Source organism: Quercus lobata, unplaced genomic scaffold (genome assembly GCF_001633185.2).
Source record: "Quercus lobata isolate SW786 unplaced genomic scaffold, ValleyOak3.0 Primary Assembly Scq3eQI_1866, whole genome shotgun sequence".
Lineage (NCBI taxonomy): Eukaryota > Viridiplantae > Streptophyta > Magnoliopsida > Fagales > Fagaceae > Quercus > Quercus lobata.
The window spans coordinates 75,790-97,784 of record NW_022154708.1 but is presented as its reverse complement, the minus strand read 5'-3'; the positions used below and the strand labels follow the sequence as shown (position 1 = coordinate 97,784).

The 21,995-nt window shown below is 35.3% G+C and overlaps 1 protein-coding gene and 1 long non-coding RNA gene across 3 annotated transcripts; both read left to right on the top strand.

Moving 5' to 3' along the window:
* Positions 1-357: 357 nt before the first annotated feature.
* Positions 358-15,198, top strand: LOC115972988 (serine/threonine-protein phosphatase 7 long form homolog). Its single transcript, XM_031093202.1, has 8 exons — positions 358-372; positions 4,028-4,134; positions 4,735-5,498; positions 8,557-8,644; positions 11,402-11,800; positions 12,656-12,911; positions 14,868-15,077; positions 15,179-15,198. The coding sequence occupies exons 2-8, from the start codon at positions 4,030-4,032 to the stop codon at positions 15,196-15,198; spliced, it is 1,842 nt and encodes a 613-aa protein (XP_030949062.1). The 5' UTR covers positions 358-372; positions 4,028-4,029.
* An 11-nt stretch (positions 15,199-15,209) lies between these two features.
* Positions 15,210-18,229, top strand: LOC115972996. 2 transcript variants are annotated; one of them, XR_004087584.1, is made up of 3 exons: positions 15,210-15,275; positions 15,698-15,775; positions 18,093-18,229. It is a non-coding gene; the product is annotated as an uncharacterized LOC115972996 (long non-coding RNA). The 2 variants fall into 2 exon arrangements; XR_004087585.1 differs by having other exon boundaries at positions 18,090-18,229.
* Positions 18,230-21,995: the final 3,766 nt, after the last annotated feature.

Sequence of the window (21,995 nt, the reverse complement as noted above, 5' to 3'; positions counted from 1 at the left end):
GGCTTTTGGGCAATAAAATATTCCCGCCTTACTGTTTGGAACTCGTCAATGGGGAAAACGAGTTTTATGCGGAATATGAACCAGTTTTTGAATGTAACGTCTCTAAAACTGTTTGTCTTCCTTCCTCTGCAGTCTACAGTCTCTCTCCCTTCCTCAGTCCGATCAGTAGCCACTGCCAGTCTGTTTAGTAGCCACCGTCAATAGCCACCTTCAGATTCTCCTATTTCTACCCGCACCCAAACCAAACCGTTCAGTAGACCTTTTCCGAAGTTAAATCGAAACCCATACCCATACCCACACTTCTTCAATCTCAGCACGGCCGAAGCTGAACCCAATCTGTCTTTGGAGTTAAAGGATTGCAAACGTATTAAGGTAATTTGTAAATGCTGAGTTCAAATTTTAATTTTTTCCCTTTGCATGTAATCTGATTTGAGTGTCGCTGCTTCCTAAGTTTTTCGCTGTCATATTCCCATTCAATCCTTTTCCTTTTTTTGGGGCTAAAATCTAAATCCTATCTCATTCAATCCGGATGAACGAAATACACGCAAGAAATCAACTACCTAATTTATTGTTTTATTTCATAATTTTTTTTTGATGTGTTTCAATTTATTGCAGTTCTCTGGGGATGCTTTGCCTGCTGTGAATTTTGTTTTTTTTTTTAAAGAGTAATTTACGAACTTACAAATTACACCATCTATAATACGTAGTCATTTTGATTTTGTCCGTAATGTATATAAATTTGGCTGTTTTAGCTGTTAGATTGTTGTCTATCTGTATTCATAATTATTGTTGCTGTTTTAGCTTTGTTGGGTTTGGTTTTGAAGTGGGTTTGGTTTTGAAGTGTTTTATGACGCACATCTAGGGCAGAAATTCATGTAAAATACAGTTAGCATGACAACGGTGTTCATTGTTAGGGGAAATTGGTTTGTAATTCATATAGTTTGAAAGTGTATCAAATCAATCTCTATATTTTCCAGAAATTATGTCACAAGTTATGTCATGATTTTGAATTAGGGAAAATTTCTTTTTAATTCAATGCTGAATGATGTTGAATTGGGAAGCTATTGGTTTTACAAGCTTCAAAGTTACTGGCTTTTACAAGCTTCCACTCTGTTTAGTTTTTATTATAATAGATATAATGTGTGTATAATGGATATGCACGCATATATGTACACACAAACCATGGACATCCTAAAACCTTTGCTGCCATTTACTCTGCTTAGGGCTCTAACTGTGCCATATTGTTTTTATTCAACATCTAAGTTTTGGTTTGTAATTTTTTTTGTTTCATGTCATTATCCTTGTAATATCATACGGGAACATATAAACCTACTTACCACCTCAGTTGAAAGTCACTTACATTTTGTGTACAGATGCATAATTGATTGTCTTAAGAGACTAGAATTGTCTTAGAAGTTCTTAAAGAATTTTTTTTGTTTTTTTTTTTTTTTGGTTATTAGTATTCCTAGCCTTTGTAAGAAAGGATTTAGAAGTAGCCTATATAATGAACATTCCAACTTTTTTCAATCGCAATTGCTATCTCGTACCTAAATGTGAGTGCTTAGGAAAGCCTAGGCCTAGGTGTGATTGCCCGATGTTTTATCTTTGTTTATTTGATGTTCTTTTTATTGTTTAAATACCAAACAGCCATCAACACAATCAATATGTTATCAAGAATTTAGTTTAGTGTTGAAATTCCTAAAAAGGCTACATCAAATTTGGTATTAAAGCCCGTTTAAGCTCCTGTATTGTGTCAGATTAGCAGCTTCTGTGGGTTATGTTTGGTGACTAAGTACATCGAATTATTATTATTATCATCTATTACATTTGGGGTTGAAAAAGGAACTTAGTGGCCTTAGTGGCCTTTTAGGGTCACCCAATCCTTTCATAATAGGTTGGGTTAGGTTAGGGAGCATTGAGATTTGTGGTGGCTTTTGGGAATGGAAATAGTACATCCTGTAGGGTGCTTCTGACGGACCTAGGGCTTTGTTTATTTATTTATTTTTTTGGTGGTTTGGCCTACTATACTAATTTCCCTAGGGTATTGATTTCTGTGTGTCGGAATTAATTTTTGACTCTATAAAGTGTAGGCTTTTGAATGGGGTTTGATATGTAATTTAATTAATGGAAAAGAATGGAATATGAATTGCCACTAGGCTTTTGATGCAGATGGAAAATTGCAATAAAGAAACAAAAGTAGGAATTAAATTGAGATTTGAGAGAGAGAGAGGTCATGTAGGTTGGCAGTGATAGTGGGGCAGGGTGGGTTGGTTGCTGTGGGGGGATGGGGGTGGTCAATGGATTGGGAACGAAAAACAGCAAAAATAATTACAAAAAAAATGTTCACTGTGGGTTATCTTGGCTAAAACTGGTGGATTGCTGGTCTAATCTTTTGTGTTGGAAGAGCTTTATTGGTGGGCTCGTGCAATGGTATATTGTATTTTTATATATTTAATACATGCTATATTGTATTTTTTATATATTTAATTTTAGGGAATGTTGTATTTTATCTTAGTATTTAAAGAATCACGCATGTTGTAGCCTACCTATACCTGAAGACTTATCTCTACTTCTTAGTTGAAGAGATACCTTAACGGTTATAATTAAGTCTCTGACATTACTTAAAAAGTTTAAAATGTATAAATTAGGCACAATTTTTTCACAAAATCAAGGTGAGATATTTTAAGTTGTGTATAATAGAGTTAGGATCAATAACAAATTTATGTGAAATCAATTTTGCTTTAATTATAATTTGCTGAGCGAGGTCAAAAAAGTTCATGAATAATTTTGTGTGCTTAAACTATTTGGTAAATAGTCATATATATTTAGGGTTTCTAACTCAAAAAAACAAAGAAAGAAGTATCTTTTGGGTTAAGGGTAGGTATACCTTGGGTGCAGGACGAGGGGTTTGTTGGGGCTGAGGTGGTGAAGGTGAAGTTGTTACGGCTTTGGCTGCTCCTGCTGGTCCTCCTGCAAAGCGAAATGCCATGGAATCATACAGTCAAAATCTTAACTTAGAAATCAATTAGCTGATCATGATTATATAATTTCTATCAAACTTTTGAGATTTCCACAAAAAGAAAAACAAACTAGACTTTTGATTACCTCTGCCATGCAACGAACTCGCATACTAGTATATCTGGGCAAATGTGGCACATAACTAGTGGGAATTAGAAACTGGTTCACCCTATTAGTAGATCTGTTTGAAACTACACGATTCAAAGTTGGTCTTACTAAGATGGATTGCATTGCAGATGAGACTGCCATTGCCAATTAGAGCTAGCTTAATGGAGTAGGCTATTGATGATCAAGTAGCTATAAGCACTAGGAAATGAGGTACTAAAGTTGTTGTTGTGGCATTAATGTTAGGCCTCGAAATGACATTATATAGAGAGTGACAGAGTGTGTTGGAGGGGCAAGCACTAAGCAGAGCAGTGGATATTTAAGGAGCCACGTCTTTCCATATATATTTTCATAAGGATATTGGTTCACGTGTGTTCATTTGTCCACACATGGTGGTGTAAGCAATAGACATGGCTCTCTCCTTCACCATAACTTTCTTAATTGTGTTTTCCCACCCAACCTAAAATAGTTTAGGCCTCTCTTAATTGTGTTTTCCCACCCAACCTAAAATATTTTCAGGAAAACTAGGATTCACCTGCACGAAACACATAAAAACAATGAAAACATTTTTGGAAAGCGACAATCTTTTGCGTTACTGTCAACATATTAGGCTTCGCGAACTATTCCTTGTTTATATTTTAGTGTTTTACTTTAACTCTTCCTTGATATGATTAAATCGATTGAAAATCAGTGTATATAGATGCATGATGTATAATTCAGTTTAGCAATTATATGTTTTAAATTTTCTGTCAAATCTCTCTTTCACTCTGTCTCTCTGTATTTGTTTCTGTGAGTTTGTTGTAGAACATTCAATTACTTGCCTGTGTTTACTTGCAAAAGCCAAGCTTTTCTTCACTATTACTTGCCTCTGTTTACGTGTCTAACATGATTGCATGCGTGTCAGATATGCAGCAAGTGGGAAATGTGGATCCTGGACCGACGGTTGGTACACAGTTGACGCGGCAGCCGGTTCATCGATCCACGCTGCTTTGGGAGACGCCAGCCGGTCAGGTGTGTAGTTGTACTGAACTTTTGACATGTCGAAATCATTTAATTTTATTTCTGTACGGTTCTTTGATTCTTTGCAAATAGACGTTGGACATGGTAGAATGTTTTGGTTTACGCAGAATTGTATTTAATCCATAGAGAAAATGGCATGAAGCATAAATAATCAAGAACATTGTATGGAGCAGAAATGTTCAAAGTCAGTACATGTCATTTAGAAGCTATAGTAATCAATAAAAAATTGAATCCGCTACTATTCTTTTTTCCAAACATGCGCACACAATTACATGTGGCTACACATAAGACAACTAACGACCTTGATTCCTAATTCCCTACTCCATTTGACATAGTGAGACACTTTGTTCATTCATTTCAAAACATGATGCCCATCACCTTAGTGCTAATTTTAAACAATGTCATTCATGTTGAATTTGATCCTATCTGCTATTGAGGTAGAGCGAATAAGCAATTAACATTGTAACTAACGTTTTGCAAAATGTTCGGGACTAACTAGTTAGCCTACTGTTTCTTGCATATTATTATTATGTAGCATTGTTATAGTTATTTCGTGTGCACTATCCTAAGACAATGCTCTTTCGTGTGCAGGTAGTGCCAGGCGTGCTAAACTGCAGACGCCGAAGTTGCAAGTTACCCGAGCATGGGCTTGACCCACGGATTGCTCGGTACATAAATGAGGCGGGTTTTGAAGGGTTATTCAAGGTTCCAAACTTGGAAGTGGATCATGCGTTGATCACAGCACTAGTTGAGCGTTGGCGTCCGGAGACGCACACATTCCACCTACCGCATGGAGAGATGAGCATCACCTTACAAGATATTGAGGTGATGCTAGGGGTTCCTGTTGATGGGTTGCCAATTACTGGGGCTGTGAAGATGGAGTGGCCTACGTTGTGTCTTGAGTTATTGGGTCATCGTCCACCAGACCCGATACCGCATCCCCATGAGAACACCTTTATCCTTGCTGGGGCGAGGCCCAGATTCATGTGGCTGGATGCACTATTTAGTGGTCCCCTAGCTGCGGATGCTACTGATGAGGTAGTGCAGCAACATGCGCGCTATCACATACTCGATCAGTTGGGGACGATTTTGTTTATGGATAAGTCGGCAGACCGGGTGTCGGTGCTGCCTCTACAGTTCCTAAACCCAATCAACAACGCGAAGAGGTACAGTTGGGGTAGTGGGGCATTAGCCTGGTTGTACAGGCACTTATGCAAGGCATCGGAGTCGAAGGCGAAGCAGATTGGAGGAGCAGTGATGTTGGTGCAGCTGTGGGCGTATTCGAGGTTCCCACTGATATGCCCTGTTATGAGGTTGCCACTACCGCCAGTGGAGGCAAGTCCCTTTGCCAATCAGTATGTTATTTGAGTAGTTTGATACAATTGTCAAGTACTATTATTTTTTTTCAATAAATGTTTGGTATGATTTGTGGTGCCTACATATATTTGTAAGACTGTCTTGCTTTTATGATTAAAGCATGCTATTTTCCGAAAGACAAATGTCTTCACCTTATGTCAATCATTATATTTGCATGATTATTATTTTGGTTAGTCTAAATCCAATTTAAATTCCAATATCTTACTGCATTTAGTTAATATTAGAAATGCTAAAATGTATTGGCAATGCTAAAATGTATTGGCAATGCTAAAGCATTGCTGTTTTGGCCAATGTCCTTTTCTGCCTGGTAGTAGTTCTGAATTTGCAACATAATTAGGGCCATAACCTAGCCAAGAGCCTTGTAGTTTAATTGGCACCTCCTAGTGTTTTTGACGTAGACATGCAGGGTTCAAATCCCCCACTTCAACTATCAAATTATGAAAAAATAAAAAATAGAATCAGGGCCATAACTTAACTTTACCCTATGCTTAACTATTTTTATATGGTAAGACAAATAAGTATATATTACATGTATATAACACCTCTAATACAGAAGAAGAAAGAAGAGATTAAATCATATACTTTCAACAAATCCCCAAGTCAAGAATCTCTCTATCTCTAGATCTTTCTAATTTTTAGTAAAATAAGTGGTGGAAACCCATAATGACTTGTGTTTGATATCATAGATAACCTTGGGTTTTCACTTCTCAGATGGTTTGGGTTTAATATTCCTCCTTCAAATTTCAATCTAATGTGTTTTTGATAATTGTGTTTAGAAATGAAGTATTGGTTTTTTGGTTTTCAAAAATCATTCATCATAGAATATACATAAATTGATATATGAGATGTACATGAGTCAAGAGCTCCTTGGCAGTAATTGTAGGACTTGGCTAACCAATATGCATCACGGTGGGTTAGTAAGAGCTTAGAAATTAATTTAAATTCTCTTAGCTTTTCCATCGATGATTCTTATTCTTGGAATTCCTTTATCTCAGTCTCTAGATTGGGTGGTAGAATATTTTTCTGCCGTATGTCATTGTTGTTTAGTCTAAGGTTAAAGACCTCATGAATTATTTGGTATCACTTTTGATGTGTAGCATAAACATTTTATGTGGATTGGTAGTTGCATACATTGCCTGGTAAATGCATGCATATGAAGGTAATGGAAGTTCTGGTAAGTTTGAGAGTCTTGGATTTTTTTGGGGTTGATGGTAACTTTGATATGTTAATGAAGCTATAGGCCTGTTTCAAATCAAAATTGCCTCTATTAGCTTAGGGACTGGCCTCTTGTCCTAAAAGGGTCCATGGTCATGAGATGCTTACTAATGCCATAGGTTCAATCTGCCTTTTGTAGCTTCTAATGCAGCATTTGAGGAGACAACTGCAAATAGATTTTAAACTTTGGTAGAATGAATTCAGTCCAAATAAATTTTTTTGACTACATTCTTTTGAGAAATAAATTTTGGTATCATGCTAAAACACTTACTAGAAAGTAATTATACTAAATGAAATTATGTACGGTTATGTCATTGGAGAATTTATATTTTGTCAGTAAATAATATAAAATATTATTCAATATGACAATTTCTCCAATTTCTCTATAATGATCCACAATTTCTATAATTGCTCTACTACCCGGTGAAGGACAAATACCAGACCAACCCCAACCAAATTATCCAAATCCCAACTTTATCCACCACCGTGAACGACCCATATTCCCTAATCACAAGTTGGTTTTGTGATTGTGGGGTTCTATTGTCGAATGAAAATGTTACAAACGAAAAGGGTAAACAAAATTCAAGAAATTGAAAATACATTCACATGGAGTTAGTCACCATTTCTATCTAGTTTCCAATATGCTGTCTTCTGTCCAAAGCTGAACCCATTGAGAATACAGTAAATCAAACAGGGCAGGGAGACAATAATTCCCAATCCTGCAATTGCCTAACATAGATAGGGTACTAATGCACTACTTTACCCCTAACATCCAAATAATCACTAACCCTAGCATGTTTGTTAGCTGCAATTTGGAAAGGATCATAAACTAACGTAAGCTAACCAATTAAAAGACTTGTTCCCACACCATGCATCAAGCCATATACCCTCACCCTCATGCCATCCCCAATTTGAAATCTAATAAATTTATAGGACTCCCAAAACCTGCTCTTATTCCTTTCCATAGTCCCACTCCGTGTGGAAATTCTACTCCGTCTGTAGTCCACTGGGAATCTTGCTCATATTTAATTCTCAGAAGGCATCTCCACAATTGGTCATTTCCCTGAGTAAAACACCATATTCACTTATCCAACATTGCAAAGTTGAAGGAGCTTAAATTTTTGAAGCAGACCAGAGCGGCCAGTGTGACGAGTTGATTAGTTTTGGTTTTGAGGAGTTTGATTAGTTTTGGCCCCTTTTTTAATTACTAACTTTTTTTATTCTCTTACAAAAGAAAACCTTGTATATTATTTTTTTGATAAGTAACAATCTAATGAAAACAAATATATATATATAAATAAATAACCCTTATATGTTAGGTTTACACATAAGCTAGCCCAACATTAAAAACTAAAGAATGTCAGGCCCTTGCAAAAACTAAACAATGTATTCATGTTTGAAATTCTTGATGGAGAGGTATTTATTGAGGAGGAAGTATAGTATCCCCTTTCATTTCAATCTGGGACTTTCAATAAGTCTTTCTTACAAAACTGTTTTGTCCCTCATTGATTTTGACTTGTTTTTATTTTTATTTGTTTAAACTGGTAAGTTATAGGTGCAGCCAATGGGAATCCAAGATTGAAAAAAGGAGCCACTCTTTTTATGTCTTTCATTCTAGAGAAGAAAAGTTCCAAAGTTAGCATGATATTTTTTATTTTTTATTTTTTTGATATATCACGTTAGAACTTTTTATTAAAGAATAGCCAACCCAAGTACACTGAAAATGTACTACAGTGGCATGAATATTTGCATGATAATTATTTGGAATATATTATTTGCATGATAACTAATGAGCATTGTTTGAAATTATATGTTTACTAGATGGAAGGGGCCGAAGAGCACGACAGAGCATGCGACACATGTGCTAGTTGCGTATCGTGCGTCACTGTCGAGTATACGGGCACACCAGGTATTCTACCGCTTCATGTCACAAGGATATAATTCTCTATTTTATTTTGGTTTTGATTTTCTAGGGTTGTCAACTACTGCATGTGTATAGTTAATAATGTAACTTTGGTCGATTAGACCATAGATATACAAGGCATTAGTTACGAATTATATTTGAAGGTGGGCAATCACTATAAAGTACCTTCATTAGTAATTTTACACTAATTTGATTCCACATATATTTAGCTGTGTACGCTTCAATTTTCTTCCTCGGTTTTAGCTACTGCAACCAGTAGTATCCGGGTGCATCTAACCATGTCAAATCCAATAAGAGGGGGAAATAGAATAAGAGGGGGAAATAGGTCAAGAATGTGTTACGATTTTTAGTGAAGTGGTCCTGCAATGGTCTTATACATGTGTGCTCACATTGAGGATTGACACAAATAAGTACGTATTTCACTTGTTAAGAAAAAGTGTCGGCACACCCAAATATGCTTTAACATATGATCATTTGCTACTAATTAAACAGCTGCATCCTGAATTAGCTAGACTTTGTGAAACAATTAAAATTTTGAATGCTACTGCAACTCTAGGCTTATGTCGACACTGCCTCAACAAGTCAAACATGGTGGTCAAGTTGCAGAACCTTGACTTGATAGAAAGGAAAATGAGTCAGAACAAAAAGCGAGTAAAATTCATCAAGAACAAGACAGGATAGCTGTATAGTTAGCCTAACAACTTCAAAACTTTTGCTCATCAGAAACCAAACACCCACTACCCATGTCTTGTGAACCAACAGAAAAGAAATTTTTTTGGATAGGATGACTCTGCTAAAAGCATCAATCAGAGAGCAGTGAGCAGTGCTCCTTTTCTAGTTGTCACGAGAATAGCATTAGCTTGATTCGTCAGCAACCTCCAAACATATTACTGAAATACAGTTAATCAGTCAAGAAGTGACTTCAATAATACACAATTTGATTCTTTGATGAGGTCATGACATAATCTAGTGGGGCAATGGATCATAAAGTCTGAACATTAGGTCCTTCTGAAAAGTACATTTGGGTGCAGCTAAGAAAGCATGGGAAGAGAAAAAGAAAAAGTGATTCTGATCTAACTATTTATTAGTATATATATTTATATATAGTCATATCCTTCATTTGGTAACCAGAATCTTCTTAACTGCCAATCTTAATTAAGGTTCTAAAGACAACTTAATTTCTCACCTCCTAACCACTAGTGTTTTCTTCCTTCCACCAGCAATTGTTGCTAATATAACTTCAAAAAGAAGTTAAGACCACCCTTTTCATTTGTTCAATGCTTGTGGTTTCAACAAGATCAATCTGTTCTAGTCCTTTTTAATCCTTTTTCCTTTTACAAAAACAACAATCAAGCATTAGTTTCAAAATTTTTGGGTCGGTTCTAGATATACTCAACAAATTAGTCAGGTCGACCATATGAACTCTTTTTTGCTGGTAATTTTATTGAATCGAAATCATACTATTTGTTACCTTACTTCCTTAATGGACATATCAAAGTTTACAACTTCTATTAATGTCATTTTTGTCTTCCTCTATCTTTTTTTACTTCCCAACTTCAAACAAGTCACTTGTTGTAATTAGTGCATTAATCATTTTCCTCTAAAATAATCAAAGTATCTCAAACGACTTCCTCTCATATTTAAACTCAAGAAAATTTCTCATGTTATTATGTGTGCAGATTTTGAATGATGTCCTTACTAGCTAGCTTTAAACCACAGTTTTATATGATCAAAATCTTCAAAAAGGTGTAAGGAAAAATATAGTTTCTCAAAAAATGAGTGCAGTTTGTTCTATAGGAAACCTAGATAACTGTGTATTTGCTATCCACTGAAAAAGTTGGATGTCATTGATAGAAATTTACAACCTTGACTGGTAACAAAACATAATCACTATGGTGAGTTCATATGGACTCACAACATCAGCAGAATCTAATTCATGATAAACTGTACTCCGACCTATGACCAATTTCATCATGGATACCTTGTCTTTTATCTTTTATTTGGTTACAATCATATAAATGCAAGAACCATCAATTCTTTCATAAAGTTGAAGTGCATGATAAAGATGTAGGACACACTAGCTGAGTTATCAAAGTAGTTATCATGACAAGTACAACTAATTTGTCTTTTTTCACGTTGTCCACATATGATCGTCGAGTGATACTGTTTGTTCTAATTGAAGTGCAAAGAATAATATGTTAACTCATAAATCCAGCACTATAAGAAATTCTTGGAGAAGAATTACGTTTAATTTTGATTGTGAATCAATGTCTGAGACTCTAAATTATATATCAGGATTTTCTCAAGTCACCTTCACTTTATCCGACAAACAAACCTTTGCCAAAGTCAGAGATAATTAGTGGGGAACCACATTCATGCATATCATGATTCATGACCATAAATATAAAATTATTGGAAATTCAATGATACATAAAAAGTAAGCATGCATGCTATAATTGTACACATATTACTGATGCCAAGTTATAGCTCGAGCCAATAAAGGAATACATATAAAGATAAGAAAATATTTTTGATGACATGAAATAACAACTCTATCTAAGAAAGAACTCAAATCATACATAGGTATATATAAGGTGACAGCCATAATTAATAAGTAATTCTCTCCTTCATCATATTTTCTGATTCAAGCATCATAGCTTTTTATTATGTGGCTGCCACACCGGTAGCACTCTGAGCTTCTCTTATTGTTGGCAGGCATCTTATTGTTGACCATTTCTGCAGGTTGTTTGGGAGCCCTACAGCGATGTCCTAGGGTTGTTGCCCCCATATTGCACTGCCGACCGACAAATATGGAGGGCCGATGTGCCATTGATCTATTTTTGGATAGTAGAGGATCATCATCCCGAACGTGTCTTTCGTCAATTCGGGATGAAGCAAGTGCCACCGGATATTGTAGATACGTCCGTTCATCTCCACAAAATCTCCCTCCAAGGTAAACTAGATAAGGATTGGGTGCAAGAGCATGCTGTCTACATTGACCGATGGGCCCACAGAGAGGAACATATTGCTGACGCACCGGCATTGGATGGGGACACGACATACCTTGCTGCTTACATGGAGTCGTACCGAAAGACGACGAGACGGTACATTACACGCGACTCGGCGTATTGGGAAATCATGGTAAGGCAACAATTCGATACTTCTTTTATGGATTGACAATATATGTGTGTTGCTGCATGCATTTTATACAATTCATATATTGCTCATCAAATAGAAGAAAAGTAATTAAGGGATTCTTTTTCTACAGATTTTGATATCATATAATTAGGTTATGCCAAATTCGTTATATAAAAAATACTAATCAGTGTATGACTCAGCAGTTGGTAGAATTCTTAATAATCGCATAACATTGCATGGTTTGCACTTTGAAATAAACTAACATAAACCTTTTCATTCACTTTTATAGTCTCATTTTAGTGGGGCAACCATAAGATGACACAACTCTCAAGACTCAAGCAAATCCAAACTCGCATTTGATCGAACACTATAATTCATGGTGAAAGACCATCTTATATAGTATCTTACTAAATTATTGACATGACCTTCGCCAATAATATGCAAACAAAATGTTAATGCTGTCGTCAAACAAGTAAAGCCTTCTTTGGTTCCTTAAGATTGTCTTTTGTCTTGTTTCTTCATTTACTTTTTAAAGACACTGCAATAGTGTGCGATACCTTGGAATATTGTAAAAATGATAATTGCAAGTAGGATTAGCTCTTTCAATATCTTATAGATCGTACTTCTTTTTTCACGAGTATGCATAACCCCAAATTTGGTCCATGTTAGTCTCATTAAATATTAATAGTATATAATTTCAAAGACAACCTATTTGGGGGACAATAAAAATTATATATATAAATTATTTGTTAAAAAAAATAAAGATAAAACAGATTTAGTGCTATGGACTTAAAGGCCCAGTGTTGCACAACACAAAACTAAACAAAGAAGTTTTAACGGGACTCATTTATTTCGCAGGTTGAGTCCACTGTGGAATTACTATTGCAATGCGAACCAAACTCCGCAGTGTACAATCACCTGAAGAGGATGCTGGACCTTGTCGGAGAGATGAGCCGAGGGGCATTGGAGAATGCGCGTGCCACGGTGACTGAGGCGAGCACACAGGCTACAGGCCGTGGTGGGGGAGGTCGTGGGTCTAGAGGGCGTGGACGCAGTGGAGGTCGTGCATACAGTGGAGGTCGTGGAGGTGGTCACGAGGATGACGATGTCTTCGGTAACTTCCAACTCTAATACCTTCAATTCTTACTGAATTTAACTTCTACTACTTTCAGTTGTAATTTATTTAGAGGACATATTATAGTAGCAAAGTATATATTGTTTGGTAACTAGTTTTTAGTGTTAATTTTCACTTCCTTCCCATAATTATGGTATAATTAGTAGCGTTACAATGTTCTGCCAAACTTTAAATATTAAGACTAAGCACTTTAAATATTAACCAATGGGAATAAGCACTTTTTTCTTCCAAGCGATATATATATATGTATTGACGTTTAAGACATGCAAACTTGTTTCATTCATTCCGTATCAACTACAATCACAATACTATTATCCACTTTTAACATATACACATCAATGCTAATATATTATGCTTATGTATGAAAACAAAAGTCCAGCAAAATCATTTTTTCATCGTATAAAGCACAGACCACTATGGATGCCAATGTAATTCCTTTTAAAAATATTGCTATGCGACCATGAACATAAAATTAGCATTATATGAGGAAATTCAAAGTTGTGATCACACTATGAGGTTCATAAAATTAGAGTTTAAAAAATAGTAATAATAACAATAATAGAGTATAAACAAGTAAACAAAGCTGGACTTTGTAATTCAAAGGTTTTGTTTTATAAATTTTTTTATTATACGTAATTTAATATGCCAATAATGAATTAAAAACAAAGTTTTTTTAGATTTTACCAACAAAACAAGGTTTATATGTAACTCGTCTAGGTGGCGTAAGTATTAGTTTTATTGGGAAGGGTTTACACTAGACAATAGTTATTGGATTCTATGAACGACATGCACTAGGTGCGGGTCAAGCGATTGCTTACGCATTTGGCCCTTGTCTTGTAGGGTTTACACTTTACAATAGGGTTTACACCGTATTCACTTGGCCCTTGGTTACACTTCACATTTTGAATCTTTTGTTAGAAACAATGTTTTATTGTTATTGTATCAGCTTTGTAACTGCTATGTGTTTTCAGGTCTGCTCTACCTTTGTTTTTGGACTTTGTTGTCTTCCATTCTCAGTTGAATGAATACAGAGTGTTGAAATAATCGAGTTAACAAAAACACAAAAACAGTGAGAGAGAATTTTTATGAACATTTTGTAAAAATTGATAGTGGAAGTAATATTTCTCCAGTCTCGGTCAGAAAATTTTTTCATCCTAAAACGGCAACTTCATTTCTTAAATATTATTGTTAAAGTTGAAATAATTATTGTATGAAAAAATTGGCTTTTGCCCCTTTCAAAAAAACAATCTAGCATTTTACCGTATTTTCCAAATTAATTAGGAAATGCCCCTCTGTTTAAACTCAATTTTCTGAAAATCAAGTTAAGCTCTATAGTGACGTTTTTTAGGATTCTATAGTGACGTTTTAAGGACCTATAGTGGCGTTTTGTAATCCGATTTCCATGAAGTCGAGTTATAGGTAACAAAAAGAGAAAAAAATTGCATGTAACTTGACTTCATGGAGATTGGATTATAAAATGCCACTATAGTTTCTTAAAACGTCACTATAGGATCCTTAAAAATGTCACTATAGGGCTTAATTCATTTTTTTTACAGAAAATCGGGTTTAAAAAGAGGGGTATTTCCCTAATTAATTTGGGAAAGACGGCAAAATGCTAGATTGTTGGAATTGGAATGGGCATTTGCCCATTTTCTCTAGCTTGGGGCAAAATATGATACTGCTATTGCAAATGGCACGGGTTTAATCAGAATACAGAGTAACAACACTGGACCGGAAAAGAAAGCAACCATGAGGCTTCATTTTGTATTTGCATTTGTGTGCATGTGAGTGTGTATATGAGAGGTCTCATGCACCCAAATTAAGCGAGTTTAAAGGGTCAAATGCCATTGAATCATATCTACGCTGCAAATAGTAAGACATTTTATGACTCAATCCCTTGTGGTTATCTTAATAAATGCAACTGTTTTTCTGCAGATGATGAGGCGTTGGAGGGTGACTGGGGCATGTACATGGATGGTGTCGGGTCATCGCGATGCACGTCTGACGCTGCTGCCCAGCCATCCCACCCCCCTGGCCATGAAAATAGTGCAGAACACACATTCTGTGCCCAAGCTGGCCCTCGGTCCCCACCACCCACTCGGCTGTCTCCCCCATTGTTTGCCGACTCTGCCCATGACGGTGGCTGTATATTTGTACCCACCCCTGGCCGACCGACACCACCTATAGTTCAAGCTGAGCCCACCCAGGACCCTTCACTTCCTAACCCTGAAGAACCAGCTGCACAGATCGAACAGATACAGGGTGAGAATATAGTGTCGGTACATGGGTTGCGAAGATCACTCCGCACTGACATACATCCCCCTGGTTGTGGGACCGGTGACGGTAAATAACATGATTTATGGAAACATGGAAGCTATCCATAGACTGCGCATAATTATAAAAGACATATAAAACTCATAAAGGAATTATTACTATGTCATTATATGTCCTAGTCTTCTATTTTCATAATGATAAAGTAATTATTTGCATAGCTATGAAGGCATCTTTCTTAACTGCTACATGTTCATCAGATTGTTCAGATTAACAATCTTGTGCTCAGTTTGCATTATATTTTATTATTTAGGCACTGCATCTCCATGCTATGTAAACTGTTTATCATTTACCTTAATAGAATGTCACAGGACTTGCATATGATGTTGTGTGCTTTAAGTGATGATCATACTCAGATCAAACATTTTCTAATAATTAAATTAAGCATAGGGAATGTGTGCATTCAAGTAATGTGTGATCCCTTTGAATTTCAGGTAAGACGAGACCGGCGAAGGCAGTTGTGAGGAAACGAAAAGATCGTTGAGCCGTTGATGATCACAAAGCTTATGGGGGTAAAACCTTGCCCAATATCTGGACTTTTTAATTTATTTTAGTTTTTGAGGTTCAATTTCGATAATTACAATTCAGAACAAAAACAGTTACAAAAAGAAAAAGAGAAAATAAATGTCCTCATTGTTAGACAGTTGGGATTTATCTTGGCTATAAAAGGAAGATGTTACTTTTAAGCAACTTAATTTTGCTTCTCCTCTGTCTAGATATACATAAGTCCAGCATGAAACTCTCTTTTGCTTGTTAGGCAAAACTGCAAAAGATTGGTTTGCATTATTTTTAAAGAAGCAAAGAATCAACCCCCTTGACCCAAAGAGACATGCAACAATACCAACCTTCCCTTTATTACTACTCCTTTCTACTTCTACTTTAATTTTTCTTTCTAGTATATATATATTTTTTTCTGAAGGCAGTTCACACTTTACAAATCTAATAAAGATTTGAGCTCTCGGAATACTCTAAAGTCAACTCATGCATTTTGCTTTAAAGGAAATTAACTCTGTTTCTTTCCTCTTTCCTAATTCCTAACTTATAATTTGATTAGTAACACATGCACCTGGTGGATCTTAATATCTGCTTTACATGATACTTGGCTTTTTGTGTGGTTTTCCATTTAATCTTGAATAAGCCTTCTTTTGAGAGGTCTGTGAAGATATCCAAGCATGGAAATTTGTTTTTTGCCTAAGGAAAGAAAACAATGTTATAGCTGGACCAGCAAAAGCAAGGATGGGGAAGTGTCTCACTACTTGCATTAAGGTTCTAGTTCAGATCACTCTGATGTGATTGCCTCTTTCATACCAGTGCCTTTACACCCCTTTGATGATAATAAGCATTACTTGCTTCCTAAACAAATATTAGAGATAATGAAGGTGCCACCTAAGTCGTGTGAAAGCTTTTGTCATCAAGTGGCCATTCAACTCTGTTTCTTACCTCTTTCCTAATTCCTATCCATCAATTTAGTTTGTCTTTTGTTGGTAATACATTATGATCTAGATCCTATGCAAGATTGTAAACTGTTAATTATTATATTAATTCTGTAAACATTCGTACAAGAGTAATGATTAAAGAAGGCCAATTCTTTCAAATCTATACACATTATATGCTGTACAAGTGGTCCTTCAACAACCAAGAATCATCTAGTTAAAAAAGCAGTGATCTGTCTAGAAAGACCTCTGTATCAATCTGGCAATAAACTAATTAAGTTATGCTAGTTGGTGAAGTTAAGGTTTTCCTTAATGGTGTAGGTGATCATCAACTGGGGATGTCATTCTGTCTACTATATAGGCCAGCTCCTTGTGTAATTAATAGATTGACTTTTTATCTATTCTAAGAGAGTAGAGGTAAAGAAACAGAAAAAGAAAATCATTCACTCCTTATGTAATTTTATAAGTTTAATGGGTCCTTCATGAACCAAAAAAACCATATTATAAAAGGCTCTATTTGGTCAGCTAAGAATCATAGTGTCATAGGTAACTTTTACCACTTTTTGCTTGAGAGAAAGCTGATTTCATGACAGTATCAGGCAACTTAAGACTGGTTTTGGAATTTTATTGGTTTTTGTTTTATTGAATTCCTCACATTTTGTAGGAAATATTGATGGCATGACAAAATGTATATTAGTAAGAGATCTTAAGAACTCAATGATCAAGTCAACTTAAAAACTCTAGAAGTCCTAGTCCTTAACACTTCTATTTTGTCAAAATGAGTTTGGCCTAAAAATAATATTCAAAACTCAAATAGAAAACCAGACAAAATGTAAATCCCAGTCCCTAAGTTCAAGGGTCTCCAAAATCTATTTACTTTTAAGTAACTTAATTATGCTTCTCCTCTGTCTAGATATACATAAGTCCAGCATGGCTTGGAAATTGAATTTGCTTAGTTATGTTTATGCTTCTCCTCTGTCTAGATATACATAAGTCCAGCATGTTTATGACGTACAAAATTTGGTTAGTTATGTTTCTGTTTATAAATTTCCTTCCTTGCTTTACGCTTTCTTTGATTTGCAAGAAAGTGATGGAAAAAAGGTGTCCTGCACATCACATTATCATTATTGAAACCTGCCCTGCACATCAAATTAGACCTATGATATTTGGACACAAACACAACACAACTGTCTTGTTTCAGCTTGGACATAGCAACACAACACAAACGTTAAGGATTTTTCTATAGTTTAAACTTATATTTTCATTTAGTTGTTGGTTTTTGTTTTTTATTTATTGATTCATATTTGGTGGCATATTTTGCAGGCTTCAGTGGTTCGTACTATTGATATTAACAGAAAGCTGACCACAATTTTTTTCTTTGTTTTTTGCACAGTAGTTGGACGACGTGTTATTGTTCAGCGTTCAGCTAGCGGATAAAACTTTGATAACATTTTTTGGACATAAAAGACTGACAGATTTTTGGAGAGCATACATGGCAGCAGATTTTTGGAGGGCATATATGTTAACAGCTGATTTTTTTGGATATGTTAGACACAGCTTTTGGAACATATTTTGTAACTAATGAAGCTACTTAAGCATGTTTATGACGTACATGAATATTTCAGTCAGCTTCGAGTTAGGTACCAATTATACCAATTATATTTGCAAAGGGTGGATATTTTCATGTGCGATGGAAAAGTTCATTTCTAGATTTTTGTATCTATGTATCTGCATATTTGAACAAAGGCAGCTTTAGACGAATGCAATATAGTGATGATGGATGGAGATCCCACAACTGACAAATTTTAATTTATACATTAGATTTTTTGAAATTTTCATTTTATGTGGGTCTCTTTTATAAGCAAAAGACTCTAGTGTAAATTTATATAGTTGGGATTTGTTCAAGATGAATGCAACTTTAGCTGATGAACTACTAGTTCTTGTTCTTGTTTCTCTAGTACCTTCAGTAGTTCCTATACCCGTCATGTTACTTGGATTATTTACAAGCAATATTCACGCTCTTATTTTTGCAACTTTAACTGTGGCTTATATAGGCGAATCCATGGTAAGCAAATAAGATGCTCTTCATTAAAAGGTTTGAAAGGGTTTAAAGCTTAATTAAAAGTTTGGTCAATTCTTACGAAATTCATGTCTTAGCTCCATTCAGTAGTCAGACATTGTATGTGCACCAAGCTGTGAGAATGCAAGTGACTGAACTTGGCAGTGTCAAGGGTGAAGGTAAAGCCTACAACCAAGCTTCATTGAGTTGGGAAGTAATAATTATATCCACCAGCTGCACATACATAATACAACCAAAAATTGCCACCCTAAAAAAATGTCGTGTTCTTCGGTTACTATATATGTGAACATACTGATTGAACTTGGGTAGCAGCAGGTAAAGCCCACTAATTTGGTATCTCCTACAAAAAACTGGCTTAGTGAAAACTTATATAACTCGACATAAAAGTAGTCGAGTATTTATAAGTACTCAATTTCATTAATAATTGAAAATGGCCACAACTCGGCTTTAGAGATTACGAGTAATATAACTCGCTTATTCCATCATCGAGTATTTTGGGAATTTATACTCGATTTATGTGTAAGCGAGTACTAATTTAAAACCAAGAACTGCGTCAGTCCATTCAAACTTCTCTGTACAAATCGATTGCTGTTGGATTGGTGTGTGATTGGTCAGTTTTAATATAACTCGCTGATAGAGTTATCGAGTAGATTTACTCGAATATTCATTAGCCGAGTAATTGCAAAGCTACAATTCCTGCTTACCATAGTAATTACTACTCAAGTATACCGTAAGCGAGTACTAATTTAAAACCAACACTTCCATCAGTCCATCCTCCATTGTCTGTACAAATCGATTGGTGTTGGATTGGTATTTGATTGGTCAGTTCTGATGTAACTCGCTTGTAGAGTTATCGAGTACATTTTGTACTCGGCTATTCGTATAGCGAGTATTGTTACTGGTTTATTTGATAACTAATGTCTACGTACCTTCCCCCCAGAAACTGAACCCTCACGCCGCTCTGAACTTCTGAATCTGAAGACTGCCTCTTCGTTTTCGTCAACCATTACTCTCTGTAAATTTTCCATACCCATCTCCTCAAAACTCCAACCGCCCCTCTTTGATGTACACAGTACAGTACAGATTTTTTTGTTAACTATAAAACCAAAACCCTACTCTGCAAATGTCGATCAAAGTCGCTATTCCCCTCAAATCCGTAGGCGACCCCTCTGATTTATCTTGTCCTGACAACCGGTATTCCAACCGGTTATTTTTCTTCAGCTTTGAACCACCGAATCCAGTCTAGCAAGGTATGTCCTGGTAGTCACACATTATAATTTTTGTGTATGCTTGCACAATTTTTCAGGCTGAGGTATACGTGGGTTAAATTTAGTCCAAATTTGGCCAATTAAATCAGTTGTGTCTAATTGTTAAGAAGTTTGATTGTTTAGTAGTAATAGTAGATTGTTTGTTCCTTTTGTTGATTTTAAATTAATTTGTTACTCCTTACTTTTTCTTCAAATTACTGAATTTGTTATCAATAATTTTTCTTTATATTGGTCTAGATGGAAAGTGATCAGATGATTCGTACTGACATGACGAAAAAAGGAAAACAGCCTGACTTAGATGCTCAATTTGATGAAGTGTCTGACCTTCCCGAGCCAAAGAAGGCAAAGACTGAGCTCAAAGTCTACAAGAGGAGGACTTCAGCCCATTGGCGTGACTTTGAGATGCTTCCGACAAAAGGCAAAGAACGGCCTTCATGCAAATGTAAGCAGTGTGGAAAGAAATTTATTGCTGCCGGAGCAATTGCACAGTATAATTTGAAGCGCCATTCGGAGTTATGTCGAAATAAATTGGAAGTGCCATTGAGCATTCCTGTTTCTACAGGTAATGCATTTTTTATTTATATGTTGGGTATCCAAAGTTATAAGTTGATGATTTAAAAAAACAATTAATATATATGTCCAAAAGGTTCTGGATTTCCCATATAGTACAAAAATGTTTACTTTATATTAATGATGAGGTGGTGTAGAGAAAAGTTGAAATGGCATTGAAGTTGCTATATGGACGGAGGATTTGAGTTCTGAAAATAGAACATATAGAATGTGCTCAATCTTGGCTGAGAATGTAAATGGAATAATCTGATGAAAAATTATGCATGATGGTATGGTTGATACCAATGTAATACAAATTATATTCATGCATATTTGGAAGAATCGTTTTTGGATTTTGTTGGCAGACATTAGACACTAGGAAAAATTTACCAGTCATTTTTTTCTTACTACTATTTGCATGACTTCTTTGTTTAATTGATTCATTGCTTACATTGCTTCATTACCCACAGATTTTAAATTTCAGATTTATAATGCATAGATACGTTTTTAATGTTTCATTCAATTCATTTGATGTAGACCTTGTACAGCCACACTTGGAAGAGGTCAGTGAAGATAAAAAGAGCATGGAGATCAATAACGATGAGCACAAGGAAGACAGCTCTTCTAATCCAGTCTCTTAGTGATGTCTGAAGGCTTGTTGATATGGCACTTGGATTTTGCCATGAACGATAATAATGTGAACAAGGCCATGTAATCATTTTGGGTTTTTATTATCTTAATCTGTTATGTGTTTTAGTTTTTCATATGGAACTGAAAATGGCATCTAATAGGAGATTACTTGGTTATTTATTATGGAACTTTGACATGGTATTGTTGTTTACTTAGTACGGACTGTGGAACATTTTGGACTACTAGTTGTTTTAGTGGAAGAATTGCCGAAGTATTTGCATTTGTTGTTATTTTGATTTTTTTTACTTGATTTATGGTTGAATTCTGAATGTACATACATGGGCAACATAACAGGTTATTCGACAATGTGGGAGTGGAATTCAAACGTCTTAAGTGTAATTTTTTTATTATTATTATGTTTTGAATTTGAAACAACAAAGAACAGGCCGAGATAGTTTTTATTTATTTATTGTTTTTTCAAAATCTAACCGTGGTACATCTGTTTTTTTTATAGAAGGTCATAATTTTGTTCATTACATTGTTTGCTTTCAATTTTTATCAATTTAAGAGTTTAAACCATTTCTTATGAATTAGAGATAAAGATAAGTTTATTACATTAAGGGTATTTCATCATTTTCATTAGTTGTTTAGCGCTTTCCCTGAACATCAGGGGCAATCTCAGAAAATAAAATATTATAAAATTTAGTATTTAGTCGAGTTTTTATCATTTTGTACTGAACCTGAGGTTTTTTTTAGATTATGTATTAAAATA

What these genes read in the sequence shown, in the direction of transcription:
- LOC115972988 (XM_031093202.1), top strand. Translation starts at nt 4,030, where the DNA reads ATGCAGCAAGTGGGAAATGTGGATCCTGGACCGACGGTTGGTACACAG. An exon ending in GGGAGACGCCAGCCGGTCAG is followed by an intron (nt 4,135 to 4,734) that starts GTGTGTAGTTGT and finishes TTTCGTGTGCAG; the next exon opens with GTAGTGCCAGGCGTGCTAAA. An exon ending in CTCTGCCCATGACGGTGGCT is followed by an intron (nt 15,078 to 15,178) that starts GTATATTTGTAC and finishes CCAGCTGCACAG; the next exon opens with ATCGAACAGATACAGGGTGA.